Source organism: Ischnura elegans, chromosome 4 (assembly GCF_921293095.1).
Source record: "Ischnura elegans chromosome 4, ioIscEleg1.1, whole genome shotgun sequence".
Lineage (NCBI taxonomy): Eukaryota > Metazoa > Arthropoda > Insecta > Odonata > Coenagrionidae > Ischnura > Ischnura elegans.
The window spans coordinates 56,457,991-56,479,575 of record NC_060249.1 but is presented as its reverse complement, the minus strand read 5'-3'; the positions used below and the strand labels follow the sequence as shown (position 1 = coordinate 56,479,575).

Sequence of the window (21,585 nt, the reverse complement as noted above, 5' to 3'; positions counted from 1 at the left end):
TTATTTGCACCTCAAATGTGATTTCACAGGGGAAGAATTTTTAGAATCCGCCTGGTAAAGACAAGGAAAGGAAATGTATCTCGCATGCTGAACTAAACACCAACGAACAATAATAAAAGAGGAGTCGCGGTTATTATTCCATGAATAAATAACTCTGTTAACAGATCGGAGGGCTAAGGTGGTACATAATGACGCCACAACAGATACAACAAAAATTATTAGGTCGAGGCATCACATTAGCACTAAGCCAAGTGTAGCTACACAACAAGAGCAAGATGTACACAATAGCCGACGTGGCCTTGCGATATATCCTCCATAGATTCACGAAAAAATGACTTTAAAACCAAGCAAATGTCTCTAAAAACCACAAATTCCAATATTCTGCATGCAAATCTAATTCATATCCACTCGAAGCAACAGCGAGCATTGTTGTTTTCCTAGGGTAGGTATGACGCACCTATTTAGAGCACTCCGGCAGAAGAGAGGGGATACTCCAACCCCAAACATCCCTAATACCGCTCACTGATGTATATAAAAATAAAAATGCAGACTCTACACGGGTAATTTTCGGCCGCAGCTCATTTTCACTTCCGAATGAACAGTCTTTATTGCACGATCGAGTCGTATGTTTAAAAATGGTTTCCATAAGCGTCACCTCCAGCCTCAAAATCCTTTCATCCAAGAATCGATTTGCCCGAGCAGTTCGGTCAGGTTCAGTCAGTTCAGTTGAGGCCGCTTTTGATCGCCATTTGTCGTCGATTCACATGCTTTGCGTGACCGCAATCGAGATAGGTCGCTTGTTGAATCAGCGTATGTTGTAGAAGCGGATCGATACTTAGCTTAGCAGAAGCCAGAATCGCTGTAGTCATAGCTGTAATCATACAAGCGTTAGTGAAAACTGCAAAATAACTGTCTTGCTGGCTGTGCATAAACGATATTTTTAGGGTTTAACCTTTGATTTTTTTCTAAAAATTTGTTAAAAAACTCTGAAACGATTTCTTCCGCGAAAATATGTCTGAGCACTAGAAGTTTAGTTCCTGTGGGCTAGTGGCAACAATGTGGGTTTTGTGTTGAACGAAGGAAATTAGGACTTAAATATTTAATGCTTTTGATAATTTTTATGATAAATCTTCTGTGACGATATTTTTCTTGAAAATGAGGCTGATGGTCATTTTTCCATTTAATATTTCGTGTACGTTAATTTCTTCCTCTTTTGGACTAACCTGTTTGGTAGTAGATTATTTTATTCGTTTAGGTCATACATCAAAGCTTTTGGAGATATCTATGGCTCTTGAGGCATCTTGATACATTACATTGTGAAATCTTAGCGTCTGATTGAAGTTGTACGTTTATTGGTGAATTGTATTGAAAGGTGTGATATGTAAGCTGGCTTATCAATCGTGGTGTTGTTCATCACTCGCGTTTCCGGAAACTATTTTCTTTAAAGGCTCCAATGTTTCATCACATCTTCAGTTTTTCTTTCAATTTTTGCGTTAATAAATTTCATTATTGGCGCACAATTGATCGTTACTTCGTACACATCTTCGCATTTACAGATCTACTAATTGAACTTCCCAAAAAGTATTGGTTTGATAATCATATAAAACATTTTTCATGAGCTTGCATCCGTTATGGAACGAGTTCCTAAGGATGTGATTTTTCCATTTTCAGTTAACATTTCAGGTCACAAGCAAATTGACTAAACATAGGGGAGAAATTTGCCATATCCTCAATTTCATTATGTCTGTGACCTCTTTCATGACCACCTTGTCAGTATGTAGTTGCCTGTATAGTTTGCATTTAAATATGACCAATTTAAAATTAAAACCCATAATTTTGAGTGAAGGTAGTCTGTTGTTGCCTGGGTGGAGCACTTTAAGCGGAAAGGTCCCAGATTCAAAACCTGGGTAAAGTCATCAGGCACCCAAGCCAATGAACCTCAGCGAAAATAAATGGCCCCTTAAACCTGTGTGATATAGTTTTAGGCAAGCTGTACACACATATCCAAACCTTGATAGTAAATATAAAAGATGTGATAAAGGTGATTGCATCGTAACTAAGGCTGAGGTCAGCAATTAAGAGTTAAGTATTGTTATGTGGAATGGAAAAGTTAGCAAAGTCATCCTTATTAGTAGAACTAATTGATGTCATGATGCTTCCATCTTGGTGAATATTAAATGCATGTGAAAAATGTGATCTAAGGGGTGGTTTAAGGTTGTTGTTTAATAAAAGGGGGGGGCTTCAACTCTTTCTTCAGAGCCTTGGTGATACGCAACACACCTCTGCTGTTATGGGTTAGTATACGTGGAGACGTGGCTTTTAGAAATTCATGAATTATTTTTAAATATTGTTTTTTAAGCTGGTGATCTAAAAACTTTCATTGGAGATAGATCTCAAAGACTAGCATTATTCAATTTTCCAGAAATTATAGGGTGCACCCCGCCACCATTCATTCACTACTGTGTGATCTCTGGCTTTGCCATTTCAATGTTTGCATGGTCAGAGGTTGAAAATTTCTATTGTTTTTTTAGTCCCAAATAACCTTCGACTGTGCTAGAGGAAAGAGACAAAATCTGTCCTCCATAAAATATACTCTTATAGCAGGCAGTTATTTGGAGGATTGTATATTAAGGCAGTGGGTTTGTTCACCAATTTTATTTTAGTGTTGAATGTGACAAGAGTTAGAAAATTAATAGACCTGTACTTTTCCATTGTTCACTTAACCCTTCTGCAGATAAGGTATTGACTTCATTAATTCATGCCAAGATGGTTGCCGCTTCTTCTCTTCTACTCAGCCCTTTGCATGGGCCTTGGATGGTTTGTTGTTTACACTCTTGAGGACAATTCCTGGCCTTCATGAAGAGATCTCCCTTAGCAAGTCGATGAGGCATAGCTTAATAACATCACCAACTCATGAAAAGAAAATGGCATTTTCCAGTCTGATCTCACAATAGAATAGTTGAATGGGAAAGACATTTTTGGTGTAGTTATCTTTCCTTTTCATCCACTGAATTCTTTTATTGAATTGCCATTTCAGATGAGTGAACGACCTCATGAACTGCATTTATTAGATACCCTATATTCTCAAGCATAACGCGCAAGTAATACAGGGTTATTATGTCTGTTTTAAATTTATTTGATGCACTTTATATATAAGGTGAACGATAAAAAAAAAGAAATATCTCTTAAGCATTCCCTTATGTAACTGCTTTGAATTTTATTGGTCACAGTAGTAGTAGTAGTGGTGGGGTCTGAACAAAATTACCATTTCATCTGGCTTAAATTGGATACCTTGGGGAGGGTCAATAGCCCCCCACCCCCCAGATCCACCTCTGGATCATGTGAGAGTGTGATAATACTCGAAACCTTGAGGGCAAGTAGTTAACAGCCAAAGGTTGACAATCTCATAATGAATGAGTGTGAGTTATACTTTGGAATTAAAATGCAAAGATCTTTCATCGACATATACATTTTATTTCATTTTGTACTTAAAATGTTCTACATAGAAAAAAAACATTCAAAACATAAGTCATACACTCATTCATACATGGACATATGAATACTGGTTCACAAATCAAAATCATTCACACTTTTTACAAAAATCTAGCTTGCACCAACTGCAAATGCAACTTTGGCAAACACTGTATCACTACATAGACACAAAGGAAGACATCTCAATGAGTCAGGAAGCAGAGGTAGAAGTATCTTTGTCTGCACTGCGAGCACTTACACAATATGCACACCTTTTTAACTTTCACTGTCTTCCTAAATGTCCCTTATTTACAAGATAACGGAAGAATAATATTCCCCCTCTACAGCCATGGATGCCAAGCAGGATCCATACGGCACAGGTTATCATGGCTATTGGCTGCAGCAACTAAGGTGCTCACCTGAAAAAGCAAAAGATTAAATCTATGAAACAAAAAGTTCCTCAAATAAATACCGAAGTAAACAATTACCGACTCTGAATGCTAGCACGAAAGGTTCATAAATTTATAACCCAATAAGAACAATACAACCTAAGTTGCCACATAACTTGTAATGACATGTTGTTGCTTCAGGATATGACTGCTAAAAAGAGGAAACTGTAAAGTTTTCATGAATGAGAAATAATTCAATGAGCCATTAATAGTATACTTAAAACTTAAAAGACTATTTGCCTTCTCTTAAGAACTTATGTAAATGACAATACCAACTTTGTTACACATAAAAAAATCTTATAATCTATCCAGGTTTTGAGTAAAACTTCATTGTCAAGCAAATCCTCGACAATAAAGTTCTCCTAATATACCATCAGAAAACAACCAGATAAACCATTCAGGGGTGAAGGTGGAGTGAAAAAAATCGGGAAGGTTTTTACACTGATTCCTCATCCAGATATAATGGTGATTCAACAAATGATAGAATTTGCTCTAACATCAGTACTCTAAAAAGATTAAAATAATGAGGCAAGGGTGTACTAAATATCAAGAGACTCAAGTATGACTTATATAAATCAAAATTAATGTTGTAGAAATTGCCAGATATATTGACTAGTCAATTTTTTTAGACTACCCACATCTGGATAGAGCTGACTGTCTTGCTATAGATAACTTCAGATCTGATTATTCATCATAACTCTAAGAGGTCTCTGACAAGGGAGAAGACACTAACCTTCAGTGATAAAATATATGATGAAGGATGAAAAATATTCATTTTTAGAGCAATAGTGAGCGTAGAATGTAGTGTTTTGGCAATAGTATAAGGAAAACTATAAGAGGAGTTTAACTGGCATGTAAAAAGTATTGATAAGCCTTCATGCTTATATTTTTGCATATTCAACTCATGAGATGTATGTCAAAAAGAAAATACGGCAGACTCCTGATTATCCGGCTGCGGATTATCCGTGCATGATTTTCACTCCTGCTCAATATTTTCCGCTATCTTTATAAAAATATAAAATCAGACGTAAAATCACTGGAAATGCTGCATGAATTCTAGGATACACCGGGCTTATTATTTCTGTTATAATCCCCTTCGTAAAATGGAAGCGATTGCACGGCAGCTGCATTCACGGGAGCACCATGTTTTCCAAGCCTCGCAGTGGGCGACCACGCTCGTGCAACCCGGGCAACTTGTGCAAGAGGCGACTACACGGCGTGGTGCCTGACAGTGTAGTTTCTGACATCGAGCAGTGCTTTTGAAGCATTCGTGCAAACAACTTTTCTGTATCTGTGATCACTAAGCCATGGATGTGTGGTTTTTCGAAACCAGGCCTTACATGGAGCAGTAACAATAATGAGTGCAACAATGTTATCGCCGCTAAAAAGATCGCGAACTGGCAAAGAAAGCTCTCAATGAGTCCGGGAAGCTCTCTAAAGTAACAGAATAACTGCATAGATAATAATATTTTGTTTATTTTACGTAAATTATGAACATTACAAGAATTAATGTGAAAGTTTCGGTTATCCGTGTTTTCTGATTAATCGTCTTTCCCCATCATTAGCCCAGATAATCAGGAGTGTGCCGTAGTGCTGTTACAGAATACTTTCGGCAATGGCATCACCACTATTCTTCAATTCAGAATATTTCAAGGGCTAATTTCTTTAAAAAGAAGGCATTTATCAATAATCTCATTAGCTTCACTGATTTTTCTATTTTAATTACCTTGCTGTCAGTTCCTTCAAAAGTGGCAAGAGACTGCAGACGATTCATCACAGCATTAACAGCCCGAGTCACCATGTTCACCAATAAATCTCCCTCCATGTCTGGAGGAGCAGCAGTTGGTGTCTCTGATGTATCATCTTGTTTCTGAAAGTAGAAGAATAGGTTAGAATGGCTTATGACATCTATCAACAGCACCTTCAAGAAAACTAGGAATTCAAACCAAATAGTAAGGAAAGACAATTGTTTAAATCTGAATGAGTCAAAAACATACAGGTAGAAGGTGATTCATATTAAGCCCACATAGAGACATATATAAAGCTGTCGAAAATATTACCAATAGTAAGATTAATTTTCAAGGATTATACATACATCACATGAATGATCTAACACTTTCCTGGTCAATGTTATCGCCACCTTTTAAGAAATACTAAAATAATGAATAATACGTCATTTTAAAGAAAATTTTATTCTTAATTCCAATGTACTTTTTGTTTTATGAAAAAATAAAAAATGCAGACACACCATTGCAATACGTGACTCTGCGCACCGTAAAATTAGCCATATTGTCAACTTCATGAACTTTGTAACTCAACCAAGGGAAAACTACTCTGTCTACAGCATTCATCTTCCACGGTAAAGCCTGAATCACACGATCATTTTTTTTCGTCGCGAAAGGCGGCAATTGTTTTTTTGCGATCGCGAGCGAGATGAGGATTCCCATCGCTATTTTTCATCACTCGTCCGGTCGCTTTATCCGTCGCTAAAACCGTCCCTAAAATCCCGTATGGTGTGATTGCAGCACAGCATTTGACAATGGTGGGACAATAAACAAACACGCTATATATTTTCGTAATGTGGGTCCTATGACAACGAGCTGTGATATTGGAAATGATGCGAAAAGCGACGGCGGGAGTGACCGTGTGATTCAGAAAAATGATCACTGGAGCGATTGCTTTTCGCGACGGGAAAAGTGATCTCGATAGTGATCACTTTCGCGACGAAAAAAAATGATCGTGTGATTCAGGCTTAAGTTGCAAAAATTTATATAGATCAAGACAATGGCTTTTGCACATTTTTTGAATACATATTTTGTCGTTAATTAACGAAAATGTTTAAACATTATCTAGTCCTACAGTTTACCCTGAAATAAGAAATAAAAATGATAGTCAAAGTTTTTAATTTATTTGTAAGGAGTGGGGTTTAGGGTGGGGGGCAGGTTATATTAGACCTTGGATGCATTATGGCTGAGAGGTGTTGCATATCACCAAGGCTCTGCAGAAAGAGTTGAAACCCTCCCCCAACACCCCCAAACAACAACCTTAACCCACCCCTTAGATCACATGATGTGTATTATTGGCTGACTTTGATAATAATAAGAGGTGGTATCTCCACCAAGGCTCGGCAGAAAGTGATGACATCCCCCCCCCTCAAGTACAAGAGGATTAAGACGTTGAGGATTAAAGGAGACAGAGAGTGTAATGATGATAAACTAGCTACATTATGTGATAACCTAGATAAGCAAAATGTAAAAGAGACTGTAGGAACAGCTTTCAATTTATGGCGTTAGGAATTGTACACAAAATGAAAGGCGTAAAATTCTAAATAATTGGGCACAAAAACCTGTGTTCTACACTGAATACAACTTACAATCGACATTTTATAAGAAAAAAACCTGAATGAACAATGAATGAGAAAATGCAACTCATAATTTTTACGAGTTGATGTTTAGTCAATCACACATTTTCGTTTCCCTTATACAAAGGGACATGAATCATAGAAAAAAGAGCCAATCAGCAAATTCATAATATCACACAGTACAAACATCTATTTTCAATACTGAGCCATTATTTAATTCAAAGAGATTGATGTCTGGTTATTAATATTTTTTGCAAGATACTTATCCCCTAACAATGCAGAACTACAGGTAAAACAGGCAATAGTTTTTTTCAGTACTGTTAAGGGGTGGTGAAATGCCCTTGTTTTGACAGAATGTATTCTGCTATCTATAATGACACCTAGGCTGATTTAAAAAAATATTTATTTTATTAGTTAAGATCCAAATCTATGATTCTAAGATAAAAATCTTAATACTCTGCCAACTGAAAAAACTGACTTCCAAATTAAATCATGCTTTTTAAGTGCCGAGAATAGCCATTTGTGAAGTTCAAACTCTCCATAGAAAATATGTAACTTTAAGTACAGCAAAATCTGATCCAGGGAGTGATCACTCATTCAAAGTTATTGAAAAAGTAGATGCTACCCACCGAGGGGTGATTTTTAAGAAATGCGGTAATTGTGATAAGAGGGATTTTTTCGGCAAAACAAAATGGTCGTTTTTGAAGGGGAACAAAAGGTAATTCATTCCATAACATGTTTGTTACAAATGGGTTGGATTGTACTTCAAACAAGTTATGTCTCAAGCTGTGGAATACATAAAGAGACACTCTTAATTCAAAATATTATTTCAGAGTAGGGGCCACAACTGAAAATGCTTACCTTTTTATGCCATGCAATCATCTCATCCCTTAAAACTGCCCTCAAGATGGTTTGTACTTTGAAGCCAGGTGTGACCAAACACCTTGCAGAAGCTATCATGCTTGCTGTCAGTGGGCCTCCCACACCAACCGTCGTCACAAAATCAAATATGTTCGGAGTTAGTCTAAAGGGAACTGGACGGTTGGCATCAAGCTCACCTATAAAAACCACAGAGGCACTTATCATAAGTCACCAATTATTAAATATCAGAAGAAAGTTTAAACAAAATCATTTACCACATGCGTGAAAATGTACGAATAGATAGAATTGAAGTGTTTCAGTTTTTCCATAATCATGAAACCAAAAATATTACGCATTAAGGAAGAACATCAGTGAAAATAAAATATATTAAACATGGCTAAGAAAGCTAAAATATCTTAGTCATAAATTGGAAAGTTTTGCATGATATCCATTCAAACACTAATGCAAGTAGGAAATACAAAAACAGGTTGGCCAGATAGTTTCTACTCAGTTGGAACTCAATCAGGTGCTTATCCAAAAACATTTCTACTTGATTAATGTAATTCAACCTATAAAAAAATCACAATATTTGCCTCCAAAAACTACTGGACCACCACTAAAATTCAAGATATATTCTTTAGGCTTAGTCCTCAGTTCATTTTGTTTTAATCTTCAAATGAGGTTTACACATCTTAAATTTTGTTCGGGAGTAAACAGCCAGTAAATGCTCAGAATGGTTGTGAGTGGAAAGGAGGGTGCTCTTGGGAGACAAAACTTGGAGGCAAGGCAAACCTTTGCCTACTGTTCTGTGGGGTGGTGGGAAGGAAGATAGACACTTTCGTGTCCTCTCCAGGAAATTCTATTTTTCAATACTCGAGGCCTATGCATGACTTCTAACCGTTCTCCAGTTGAGCCCAAATTTATTGTGCTTTATTTTGGATCAGATTGGAATCACAAAAAGCCTAATATCATTTTGGTACTTAGTGATTTTGTAATCACTCTAATACCGCATGCTGCCTGTCCAGGAAAGCAATATAACACCCCCCTCACTGCACTAATGTAGCAAGGCACCGTGTGTTCAACCACAATTTTCATTTTCTTGCTGAACCTATGGAGAATTCCCTGACTGTCACCAACTTTCCCTAACATTTCCCTGACCTGTAGGAACCCTACTAAAGTATTTTTATAAAGAATTAGTTTCAAACTCGATGCATTATTTAACACACCCAATCAATCTCCTTTTAACAGATTGCAGACGGGTCACCGGTTAACTCCTGTTTTCTACATTCTGCCTATATATGCTACCTGTAATGATACATAGTAACTACTTAATCTAAGCACTGATTACATCGGTAGGCAATTAAACTTGATTGCCTTTATTTTTTCATTAGTTATACAGTAATTAAATTAATTATAGTTGACTGCTAACAACCAAGCTTCCCGGCCACAGTGGTAAGTTCAAAAAACAAAAAACACCCGGTCTTTAATGTGTAAAGGAACTTCCATCTTTTCAGACATCGAAAGTCATAAAATGCAACGATACAAACAAGTGACCTAAGAACAAAAATACTTAATAAAAGCACCTATGGAAGACATTCACTGCAAAAAATAACTAGCGTTCACCTGGATTCAAACCAGGATCACCCAATTCCCAGTCAGCCAACCAACCAGTTACATCACCAACAGGGCTATTCTGTAAAAGATAGCGGGTGTGCTACCATAACAATGATGCTATTTGTGGCGCAATATTACATCCCCCTGACTCACTATCTCAAAATAGCGGCCCCTAAATGGAATTTGGGGTCGCTTTATAGCATTGACAATATTCCAGCATTTGGCTGGCGTTATTCCGATTGTGGCCCCTACCAGGGGCGGAATTCTGTACACATCCAATCATATTTCTCGTTTCTTTGCAATAAACAAATGAGACACCGAAAATGTGTGAGGATCTATGTGATAGCAAGATGCATTTTCAATTGCAGCGGTGCTGTTTGAGCCCATGATAGAATGCTAGCAAGGGTATTTACGAAGGCAGGAGAGTTATTTTCATGTTAAATCCCATTCTCTGCTGATGAGTTTGATCATAAATACTGTACGAAATTGATTTTCATTGTCTGCAATGCAAGGAACTGTTTTCGATCGTCATTTTGTATCTTGCTCTCAGAGTTCTTGAATTAGCAGGTAATATCATAAAATCTAAAATTGGCTATCACTGACCACGATGGAATAATTTATAAAAAGATATTTTATGCCTAGCAATTACATATTTATAAATAACTTTATGAATTACTCGACTTGTATTATTTGCCCTACACAAATTTTCTTACTGACTACAGATTTCACGGAGACGATATATTATGCCCTCAAAATCGGCAGAATATAACGCGATGCAATTTGCAGAATCAAAATCGATGCCATTTGCAGAATCAAAATCGATGCCATTTGAAAGAGGGAAATAGCGGTGGCGCAATATTGCATCCCCAAAATACAGAATAGCCCTGCAAGTCATCACAGTAAGTGAATTTCCTTCTGGGAGATCCAAGGTTGATTAACAGTAAAGTCAACTGATTATCTTACAGCAAATTATTTTCTTTGAGGATTACATGCTTGCATACATGACTGAATATGAAGTCAATAGATTATGTGGTCATATAGAAGTATGGTAGAAAAGGGGTATCTGATGCTAATTGCAAAGTATAGAATCAATAAAAAATAACAAAATTCTCTCAAACTTCACAATATGTATCCATCCAAAACCTTGAATAAACCAAATACAAGAGACTATTACCTGTGCCATCATCAACGTCAAATTTAAAATATGATACATTGATCAAGCCAGAATCCTGGTGAATATACATCATATCTGGGTTCAGTCTTGTTAGGTGAAGAACGTACTCTACAAAAGCTGCCAAAGCAAGTTGAAGAGTAAATGTCTTCCGGAATGTCCAATAATCGGTGGCAGACTGAAACGTGTTTACAGCCCAATCTCTTAGGAGTGAACGAGGAACCATGTTATTTTGTACCTCTCTCAGTATATCTCTCAAAACCTGCAATAAAAGAGAAAATTTAATATAATTAGATGCCCTTCATCAAACTCATTCTCAATATGTGAAACCTCTTTTGGACCATGGTCCTGCCGAAGAAACTATTAGTCGAATAAACAATATGACCTAAGTGTCTCAATAAAGTACTAGTATTCCTGTAATTAGCTAAAATCTTGTTTGAATCCTTTACTGAATATCATAATTACACACCAAAAATCCTGCGTTTCCTGTGACTTAGGCAACCGAGCCAAACATTCCAGCATTCATCGTTCATTCGTATCGTTATCAGGAAAAAAAAAATTTTCCCTTGTGGTGTTCCAAAAAAGGGGGGGTCGTCTTAGAATCGTGTTCGTCTTAGATTCGTGCAAATACGGTATTGTTTGTTTTATAGGTACCCATTTCTTCAATTTATACAAGAGGTAAATGTGAAATAAATAATTGGGTAATACTATTTTAAGTTGAACATAAGTCAATTTGTATTCCCAAATAAATAAAATATACATCACCTTATTTTCAACAAAAATCATGTTTGCTGAAGATCTGTATCATAAAGGTTTAATAGATAACACCAAATATATCAATCATTCAAATATACCTTATTATCTTAGTTTGCATTATGTTAAAATGATGCAATTTTCAATGCTTAGAGAAATAATTACTGAGTAATTAAATCCATACCTGGTGGCTGGCTTGAGATCCTCTAGCCTGAACAGCAGCCAATCTCTCATAATAACGTGCAACAGGAGCATCATATTCCATAGGCCTTCGAGCACATCGTCTTTTGTAAATATCAAGAAGGGAAACAGAAGATGGGCTATCCTCCACCAGACGCATCTGAGGGGAGACAGCAACTACACGAGGCACTGTTATGTGCAAAAACCTTCGTGAAGTTTCCTAAAAGAAGAGGAGGCAAATAATAACCATGATGGCAAAATAAAATTTTTATTGTGCTTATACTTTGTTAAACTTAGCCACAAAAATTCTCATAAACATCAACCATACAATTTTTTGTGAAAACTGAAACAATATAATAATAAAATGACGAATAATAAAAAACAGTTAGTCGAGTTGACAGCAATTACAAGAGCTGTTTTTTATTCAACCTCCGTTTGATTCGCACAACAATCAGACGTGCGGCAGGTGGACGTGATGTGCAGTATTGCTCATCATAAGTGGTGGTGGAAATTTAAAGTTGGCCGAACTGATAAGCATGATGAAGGGGGACAAGGAAGCAAGTCTGTCGCCACAGAAGACATTGTGGTACGAGCTGATGAAAAGGTCAGAGAAAACCATAGGTCCACAATAAGTGGTTTGTCAGTAAAATTTCCTGAAATTTCAAGATCTTTCAACTCAATTGTTAGGCTACACTAAGGCTACAGAAAACGTTGTGCCCACTACAAGGGACCACAATTAATGCAGCTGCTTATTAGGAAACTTTAAAATGTTTGCAAAGAAAAATTCAAAACAACAGAAGAAGCATGATGACTTCTGGAATTACCGTATTTCTCCGAATATAGTCCCCCCTCTGAATATAGCCCCCCCCCCTAATTTTGAGGCTTCAGTTTCGGGAAAAGTTGAATAAATGCATTTGAATATAGTCCCCCCCCTTTACTTTTACCACAGGCATTTTTGAAAAATAAGGGGGGACTATATTCAGACATATACGGTATTCTCATCCATGACAATGCACATCCTCACAGTGCTGCTGCAACCTAAAAAATCCTTCATCACGGTCAATGGGATATTATTGATCACCTACCACACAATCCGGGTGCACCGAGTGACCCTGGGCACAAGAAATGGCCAGGTGAGCAACGGTTCTACTTCGGTTCAACTAACAAGGAGTTTCAAGACAATGTGAAAGCTCATTTCTAAAAAGCTCATTTCAGTTTGTTGGTGGCTACTTTCATGAAGATGATATTGGAAATCTTATACATAGATACGACAAGTGTCTGAATCTTTACAGTGATTATATCGAAAAGTAACCATGAGAGTACATAAATTTTAAGTAATGAATGGATTCTTATATGTGAACTATTCTTCTTTTATTACCCATCAGAGGTAGATAAAAAACAGCTCTCGTATATCCACCAAATCCATGTGATTGATGCATCTCCAGTATCATAAAATGTTATAAATATAAAATACTCACTTTCTGCTTTCCAAGGTAATGGTTCAGCATTCGTAGCAATTGCAAAACCCGTTCCTCACGGCGTGCATCTCCCAATCCAGAATCATTTACCACCAGATATGGATAAATCTTCCCATTGTGACCACGTATATACAGCCGTCGAGCAGCAGTGTTGTGCTTCTGGACTATCTCTACTCGAGGCATGAATCGCGAAATACGAACATAATAGTGGGAATGCTAGAAATAAAATACAAACAACATCAACTAGATAAAGGAGGATGTGGGAATTTTTATGAGGGAATGCTTAGATCTAAAGTATAATCTGCTTGAATACAGTATAATTCAAAATTATATAACATGAAATTGGAATGATTTGACACTAAAAGATTTCAATCAATCAAATTCCTTTATCTTCAGAATTTTCATATGAAAATTTATCTTCCCTTTTAGTGATTCCCTACACTATGGTTAAATTTGTTGGCTACAATAACTCAGCACAAGCATTCTTACGTTGAGTGACTGGATACTGACCAAATAATGACTGAGCTGAATTTAATAAAGATGTAATCAGTAATCCCTAGGTAGTTTTAGCATGGTGGACTTCCCAACAGACTAAGAGGTCTTACCTTGGGCAAGAGAAATTCTCCAGGTAGTTCAACTTCTGCAGTTTGAAGACTAAAATTGCTCAGGAACCGGCACTTTTCCTCAACCAAAAAGGATCTGCAACATAGCAAAAAATTACAATTGATGCTTTCCATGAAGAATTTATATTCTCACAGCCTCTTGAAAGACTGATGACAACAAAGAATTATTAAATTTTCCCGGGAATATACAGAGCTATATGATGTCATTAAGGTTCCACTATTCGAGTACCTCCAATGATAAATATGTACTAAGGATGAGTCGGTTCCTAAATTTTTTCGGTTCTCGGTACCGGTCCAGTTCTCCCCCATTGGTTCTCGGTTCTTGATACTCGGTTCCAAGGATGAACTCTTATTATCTGAATTAATGGCAAATTCAAATGAACAACCATGAGAAGTGAATGAAAATAGTTTCACTAAACGTGTAAATTAGCAGGAAAGCTCTTTAAAAAAACTTAAAATCATCTCCATAAATTTATTTGCCAAGTAAAAGTTTTAAATAACATGTTGTTAAAGACTGTATGGTCGACCAAAATGTCACAATACATGAGGCAGCCACTGGTTATTCCTCCAGATTTTAATTTCAAAAATTCAACATTTTTCCCCTATCTATTCTTCTTTTGCCAGAAATATTGCCTGCTGTGCTGAACAGGCGTTAAATAATAACAGTGGTGGTCGATGCTGATTTTGAAAGGCTGCAAAAAATATACTTGGAGCACAGTTTACATGCTGCATAAATAGTTAGTAAAGTAGTAGGATCAATAGTGAAACTCCCCCAACTTCTGTCGACATCATCCGTTAATTTGTTGTAACTTGTGAGTCGGTTCAAAATATATTCTGTATTCTGTGATGCAGCTTAAATTGTAGCTTTAATTGACAACTTATTCTGATGCTTCACTGTCACCGTTTTTATAACCTCAACAATAAACTGCTCAACACGCCGGTACAGCGACACCACGGATAAACTGGGTGGATGTGATTTAACGCAAAAATTGTAATGTAGTGTTGCATTCTGCAGGATAACCACACTTTTCGATGCCTTGCATAGGTTTATCAAATTAGGAACAAGCTCTCGTCTAGCTCATTTGTCAAGGAATCACTGCATGTGTACATAATTCAATTGTAAGACCATCAAGATGAAACGATTTTCCGCAGGCCGCTGTTCACAGCACGGTGTTGCAGAGAGCCGTCTCGTCTGAAAGCCGCCTGAATTTCACATGAATAGCGGCCGAGGAGAAGTCATATCGTCTGAAATCAGCCTCAATTGAGTACATTTCATGCCAGAGACTTCACATCGCCGGGCTGGATTGAAATGGGTGCCGTGCCGTCAACGGTGCGAATTGACTTGTTTCACATAGGGACCTATGGTAATTTGCCGTACCGTGGACGGCAGCAAGAAAAAAGTCAGCTTGTTTGAAAGCGGCCGCGGCTACAGAAATGTTATAACCTTGGCAAGAACAACAAACTGATGAATCCTTAAATAGGCGTGTTAGCGAGCAACTCTCAAAATAAAAAAACATGGACGCCATGCAATCGGAAAGTAATATATGCATTTTTTAATCTTTTTGGCTTTGAATACGCTGCAAACCATTTTGGCTTAGGGTACCAAATTCAAATCCTCGTCACCGCACCGAGCCGGTTCCAAAGAACCGACTTCATGCGATCGGTTCTCGATACCTATTCCACAGCCAAGAACAGGTAGTACTGAGAACCGGGAACTGGAACCGACCCATCTCTAATAAATACCATCCCTAGGGCAAAACACTCCCACAAAGCACCAAATCCAAGAGACAAAAACATAACAAACCCCAAACATTTTAGACATAAGAGGTCTCAGTGAGAAGCACTTTTCCCCATCATGCCACAGCTTGACCCTTTTCACAAGCAACCAAGTGAGAGATGGTGCTTCATCTTCATCGATATCGACAGGCCCAATCATAATATTACAAGAGCCTTATTAAGCTACCTATACCAAAGGGATATAAAAGTTTTGTGTACTAACTTAGGAAGTAACTTAGTCTTGGCCTCCAAGATTTTGATCCACTTCTTGAGCTTGTGGATGAGATTATGGAGTTTTACAGCACCAGGAACAGTGAAATCAAAGTCAGAGGAGAACTGTCCTTTCATTCTCTGGAACACTGGGTCCTGCACTGTGGCCTGAGCTCTTCTCGCTAAACTTTCAGAAGCAGCACTACCAAAAGTAGTGCTGACACTGCCACTGCTGTTGATATTTTCTATAAATAGAAATTTGAAATGCACTCACTTATTATGATCACCAACCATAATCATCAACTTTGATCTAACTAAGAAAATAATAAAAAATAAATAAATAATGTGTTTATCTAATGGCGTCATTTTACCTATTCCTATTCCAAAAGTTGAGACTAGTTTCTTCACAAAGTTCTGAGTATGAGGAGTGATGGTCGCTTCCGTTACAGCACCTCTATTTTCAAATGCAATGGCATGACACTTTGCAAGTCCTTGCCTTAGTTGACGCAGAACTTCCTCATACCAATTCTCTCTAAACCACACCATCTGTTGATAAAATAACAATGTACTGATTAATTCACATGATAACATGTTAAGTCTACAAGGGAAGTTAAACATGTAAGGTGAATAATTGTAAAAGATATGGAGTTAAAAAACAAGGTTGTATGGACATAAAAATGAGAGCTAACACGAACATGAGAATGAGAGAGAGAGAAACAAGGAAAATAAAAGCACAATTCTGTACTATGATAAAGTTGCTGGAAAAGTGAAACTAAAATCCATTCCCTCAAAGAGAAGCTTATTAAAAAAAAAGAGTTGAAAACAAGAATTAACATTGTAAAATAGCAAAGGAATTGTTAACATTGAAGTTGTCTTCACTTGACGCTGTGGGAGTTAGAAATGACTTTATGACACAAATAATAGTAATGAGGCATAGTTCAAATGAATCTACTCTAAGGAACAATTTAGCCCCATTAAGGATTAGACAGGACCCTCAAGAAGGAACAGGAGGCCTAAAGCAATGCTTTCTCTTTCACCATTTCAAAGAGCACTGAAAATCACATGATGCTAATTTACTCAACCATTGGAATAATAATTGCACATATGTATTTTCAAAATGAAATTTTCAAATTTCATTTTGGTGACTATTTTATCAGCCAACGATTCTTTCCACAGAAAAATATTTGACAAAAAAAGCTAACCAGAGAAGAAACATAAAACCAATGCTAAGAACTTCTATTGGATGTAAAGAACCCCAACTTGACCTTGGTATTTGATATTATGTGACTCATGAATGACAGTTTGAAAAGAATCAGAGGAAAGGAAGTGTAATGAAGGCGAGATAAGCCTGAAAAATGACTGTGAAATAAGTATAAAAAAATAACATAGAGGTGAGTAAACACAATGAACACAACGATCAATGCCAAATCTGAGGTTCAGCAATTCCTCCATGGAACTGAACTACCAGTGAGACAAGAAAAATAATAATCGTAAAAGACATAAATAGAGTAAAAAGAATGAGACACAAGAGAGTAGGAAATAATTTGGTGATTAATACATATGGATAGTTACATGGTGTTGAATTTAAGTACTCCATCTAAAGTGAATTTGAAAAACTTACAGTGGTATTTTTTATAATTTGCTTTTTCAAATTTCATTCTTCTTTTGCTCATCACAGGATTGACAGATATTTCTTTGATGAACAAAATCATCATATACCACTGAGCAAATTCACTTTTACAACTATGTACTTTCACATTCATAAAACTGTAGAATGGACTTCATAATAATTTTAGGATCTAATTTCATGAGTAAAGGTAGTAAAATTTTGATGGATTATGATGATGCTTAGAGGGACAAGTTATGATTTATGTTATTATGATAACGACAATAAAGATAAACTTCGAAATGAAGATGCCTTCATACCCATTACATAATTGGAATTTTGAAAGGGAATTAGAGGTAAAAAAAAATAGCATCATAGTATCACATATCACTCTGGATATTGAAGACTGGAATTACTATGACATGCGTGGGGTACCTGGAGACATACTGAAGTTACATACGAATCACTTATCATATTTAGCTACAATTCTAACTGAGTTATCGATATTTTGTACAAAACGTACCTGATCAACAATGCCCTCTAACGAGGACAGAACAGTCGGATGGATATCCCTCTGCATGTGCATGATACGAGAGCACCTCCACATGGGAGGAGTGGCACGGATGGGCCCTGTTTCCCCACCTGCAATCCTTGGTTGAGGTTGAGCTGGCTGGGTCTGAACAGCGACTCCAGTAGTGGGAGTGGTGCCAACAGAAACAGATGGACTCTGTGGCACAGCATTTGTGGCTGTGTTCTCACCAGTTTGCTGCCCAGCATCACTGCTAGCATTTACCTGAAAATGATTTACAATGTTTCAGAAAACTAAGAAATTTGGGAATATAAAAACTCATCACATAGCCACTTGCTGGGAAAATCCCAAAGAGGAAAAATCATTTTCCCTGACCAAGATTCAAACCTGGATCTCCAAAGTCGTACCATGTGTTCTACCACTTGAACTTCCAAGGAACTTTCTTCCCCAGTAGAGTTTTGTTGGCTTTAGAGGACAAGGTGGTTAATGCTGCCAGACATACAATGCCACAAGGAAGCATGTTTGTGCACATAAGGTGACAGTACCATGGCTAAAGCCAGAACTTAGCATGCAAGGACATTCATCATAGATATTATTTAAGGAAATAACCACCAACAAACCAGTGTTGTACCTTTAAGGACCCAACAGCAAGATCACACAGTGCGAAAATTCCACAGAGGAAAAAGTCATTGCTGGAATCCCGGCCAAGGAAAATGATTATACCTACATGGAATTTTTGCACCGCAAATGCACTTGTGGGTGACTACGTAAAGATAAGTCAATGCCTAGTCCACAGTTATTACTGTGAATAATAGCTACTCTCCATTCTTGATAGTTCCTTGTTTAGCAAATACATTACATTCTCTCTCCTCCTTTAACAACAGTCGAAAGTTCAGTAGATCTGCAACTTACCTTCGTTGGGCTGGAAGCTGAGGTAGAGGTAGATGTTGCAGCAGCAGCTGCAGCCGCTGCTGCCTGCTTGGCTGCTGCCAATTCAGCACTTTTGTACCGCTCCCTCTGCTCAATTTTAAGGGTAAGATAGAGAGTTCTGATGGGAAAGTAAACTGCTTGTGGGAATACTCGTCCAACTGATGACAACAAGTTAAGTACTAGGCGTCCTTCAGCACGAACAAGGCACGTCAGAAGCTGAGGTACCCAAGGAAGCCATGCTGCCGGTGGTACTCCTACTGACCATTTGTCTACAGCCTCAGTCAGCACACATTTTTCATCATCATAAGTTAAAAGCCAGAGAACCTATTGAGATAAAACACAATCCATTGATTTGTTGAAATAGCAAATCCTGAGAATTTCCACAGAAAATCCATACGAGGGAGCCATTTTAAATATGATGAATTTTTGAAGTAATAAATGTTCAATAAAATGTCAAATAATTCAAGAAATGTTACCTATCAAGGAGTAAAATCAAGGCTAAAATCTATACACATGGAAAGAGCACAATTAAGTTACAGATGGGAAACTTAGTATAAATAGAAATAAAAATAAACTATAAATAAATATGGAGGGCATACTTGTGATGCTATTTTGTTTTGAATAAATCTTGTAGATTCAGGTAATACGCTGTGAAACCGATCCATCACAAATAAAAGATATCAAGCAAGTTTGCAAATACATGTTGCAAATGTATGCAACTGTTTGTAAATTTTATACTTGACTTTAGCCTTGCAGATGTGTGTACTGCCAATCGTGAAATAAATTTATTTCGTCAATCAAAAAGAAAAATGTTTTTGATTTGCTTCCAAGACAATTTTATAGGCCTGTATGTCCCACTAATCCCAATAGGCAGTTTATCATACCATGCAAAAAGAACTTCACACACAGTCATATCATAGGTGATGAAAAATTTATTCAGAGGGGACTTAAACCCACAACCCCAAGATAAGTAAGTGAGGAATTTAACCTACAGCCTTGCTGGATTTTGAGTTTTTACAATAATGACGTATCATGTTAAATTGCAATTCTAATTCAATGAGGAATGCATATGATTGACACACTGTTTGCATTTACCTTGGCAAGATATTTCCTAGATTTTGACTCATTCTGGTGACGACATGCATGAAGAAAACATGTGATGGCTGAGACCCCTAAGTTCAGCTGCCTTGCATCTCGAGTAAAAATACCTTCCAAGTAATCTCCCCACAATGCCCATGCTTTGACCAGAGTGTCATGCATTTGCACTGCACCAGAGAAGGCTTTGTTTGCCTCTTCAGATCGCCCTAAGTAAAAAAGAATAGGATGAGAGCCACAATAAAGAAAAACTGCAGATTACAAGAAAGACAATATTTTTTAGAATCACACGGAGCAAGTAAAGAGTAATAAGTAAAACATATTAATTAGGATTTATGTATGTATTAGAAAAATGAAACTAATGCAATGCAATGGCCTTTCAAAAATTTTTAATGACACTATTCTTGGTGGAGAGTGACTTTAGAGCAGTCAAAACTCATTCAAAATTCATAACATGTAACATACTAAATTTTTTGTTTTATTTTTCACTAAGAGTGTCGTGAATTTTTACAGGCCGTAAATGAGTTTGCTCATGATATTACTAACAAGATAAAGCTTAGGATAAATCACAAAACATAATATGTAACAATAGGTTAACAAGTTCAATGACTTTCTTTTCAGCATGATATTTGTACATGTAGGGCGAGGATATATTCACCATCTTTGAATTTCATTGGGATTGAGAGTAATGATTTGGTGAGAGATGTAACACAGTGCAATAGGAAAAAAACATACCCTGTCAAAGGATAAGGTAACTGAGGGCCAAAGATTTTGGCTGCACATTATGTACTAACTTTTGCAAGGTCAATGACCAAGAACTGCAGCACTAACATGTATGAAGGAGGCAGAAATAGGAAATGACATGGCACGATAGGATAATACATATTAGTGAATATTTACAACACAGGATTTGCAAATTAGTGAAAGGTAGCTGAATAATCCATGCTCTGCTACACTTCGGCAATGATAAATTATCCTTATTATCACTTTGATTCATCTGTAGTTCAAGTTTTATGAAATATGGTTCAGGATAAATGATATAGGATTTCATGATATTATAAAGAAACTCTTTCTAGAGACTTAAATAGTTTTCATCAGTAGCAGTTATAAATTTCATTAATGATAATTTCTCATACCTATTTGGGCCAACAGCATTCCTTTCAAAGCATAGAATTCTGCAGTCATTTCTTTGGTAAAATATTTCAAATTAGTTGACTCAATCACCTCCAAGCCCTAACAAAAGTAAATAATACATGAATACAAGTTTCCTAGAAATAATAACATAAATGAATTGTCATATAACTTTATTCCAGTTACGTAAGCCTAACTCAAAGAAAAATGTAATCAAGCATAGGGTGATTAAGATCTTTTAAATTAAAAAGAGAACACTTCATTATTTTATAGCGATTGATAAAATACAAATACGAGGGAAAGGCCTTAATTTCAATGATTTAGCAGTTTTGGCAATAAAAAACATT

At 36.8% G+C, this 21,585-nt stretch overlaps 1 protein-coding gene across 2 annotated transcripts in view; it reads right to left on the bottom strand.

The window, feature by feature from the left end:
- Positions 1-3,451: 3,451 nt before the first annotated feature.
- The window catches only part of LOC124157536 (transformation/transcription domain-associated protein), a 105,849-nt gene continuing 87,715 nt past the window's right edge, over positions 3,452-21,585 (bottom strand). For both annotated transcript variants that reach the window (XM_046532351.1, XM_046532352.1), the window contains exons 54-66: positions 21,244-21,340; positions 20,108-20,316; positions 18,995-19,336; positions 18,077-18,346; positions 16,319-16,493; positions 15,961-16,192; positions 13,944-14,037; positions 13,339-13,554; positions 11,865-12,080; positions 10,931-11,189; positions 8,143-8,339; positions 5,647-5,790; positions 3,452-3,890 (exon numbers count right to left, since the gene is read on the bottom strand). In XM_046532351.1, coding sequence (XP_046388307.1) covers positions 3,813-3,890; positions 5,647-5,790; positions 8,143-8,339; positions 10,931-11,189; positions 11,865-12,080; positions 13,339-13,554; positions 13,944-14,037; positions 15,961-16,192; positions 16,319-16,493; positions 18,077-18,346; positions 18,995-19,336; positions 20,108-20,316; positions 21,244-21,340 — 2,529 coding nt within the window. In that variant the 3' untranslated portion in view covers positions 3,452-3,812. The remainder of the gene's footprint in view (positions 3,891-5,646; positions 5,791-8,142; positions 8,340-10,930; positions 11,190-11,864; positions 12,081-13,338; positions 13,555-13,943; positions 14,038-15,960; positions 16,193-16,318; positions 16,494-18,076; positions 18,347-18,994; positions 19,337-20,107; positions 20,317-21,243; positions 21,341-21,585) is intronic.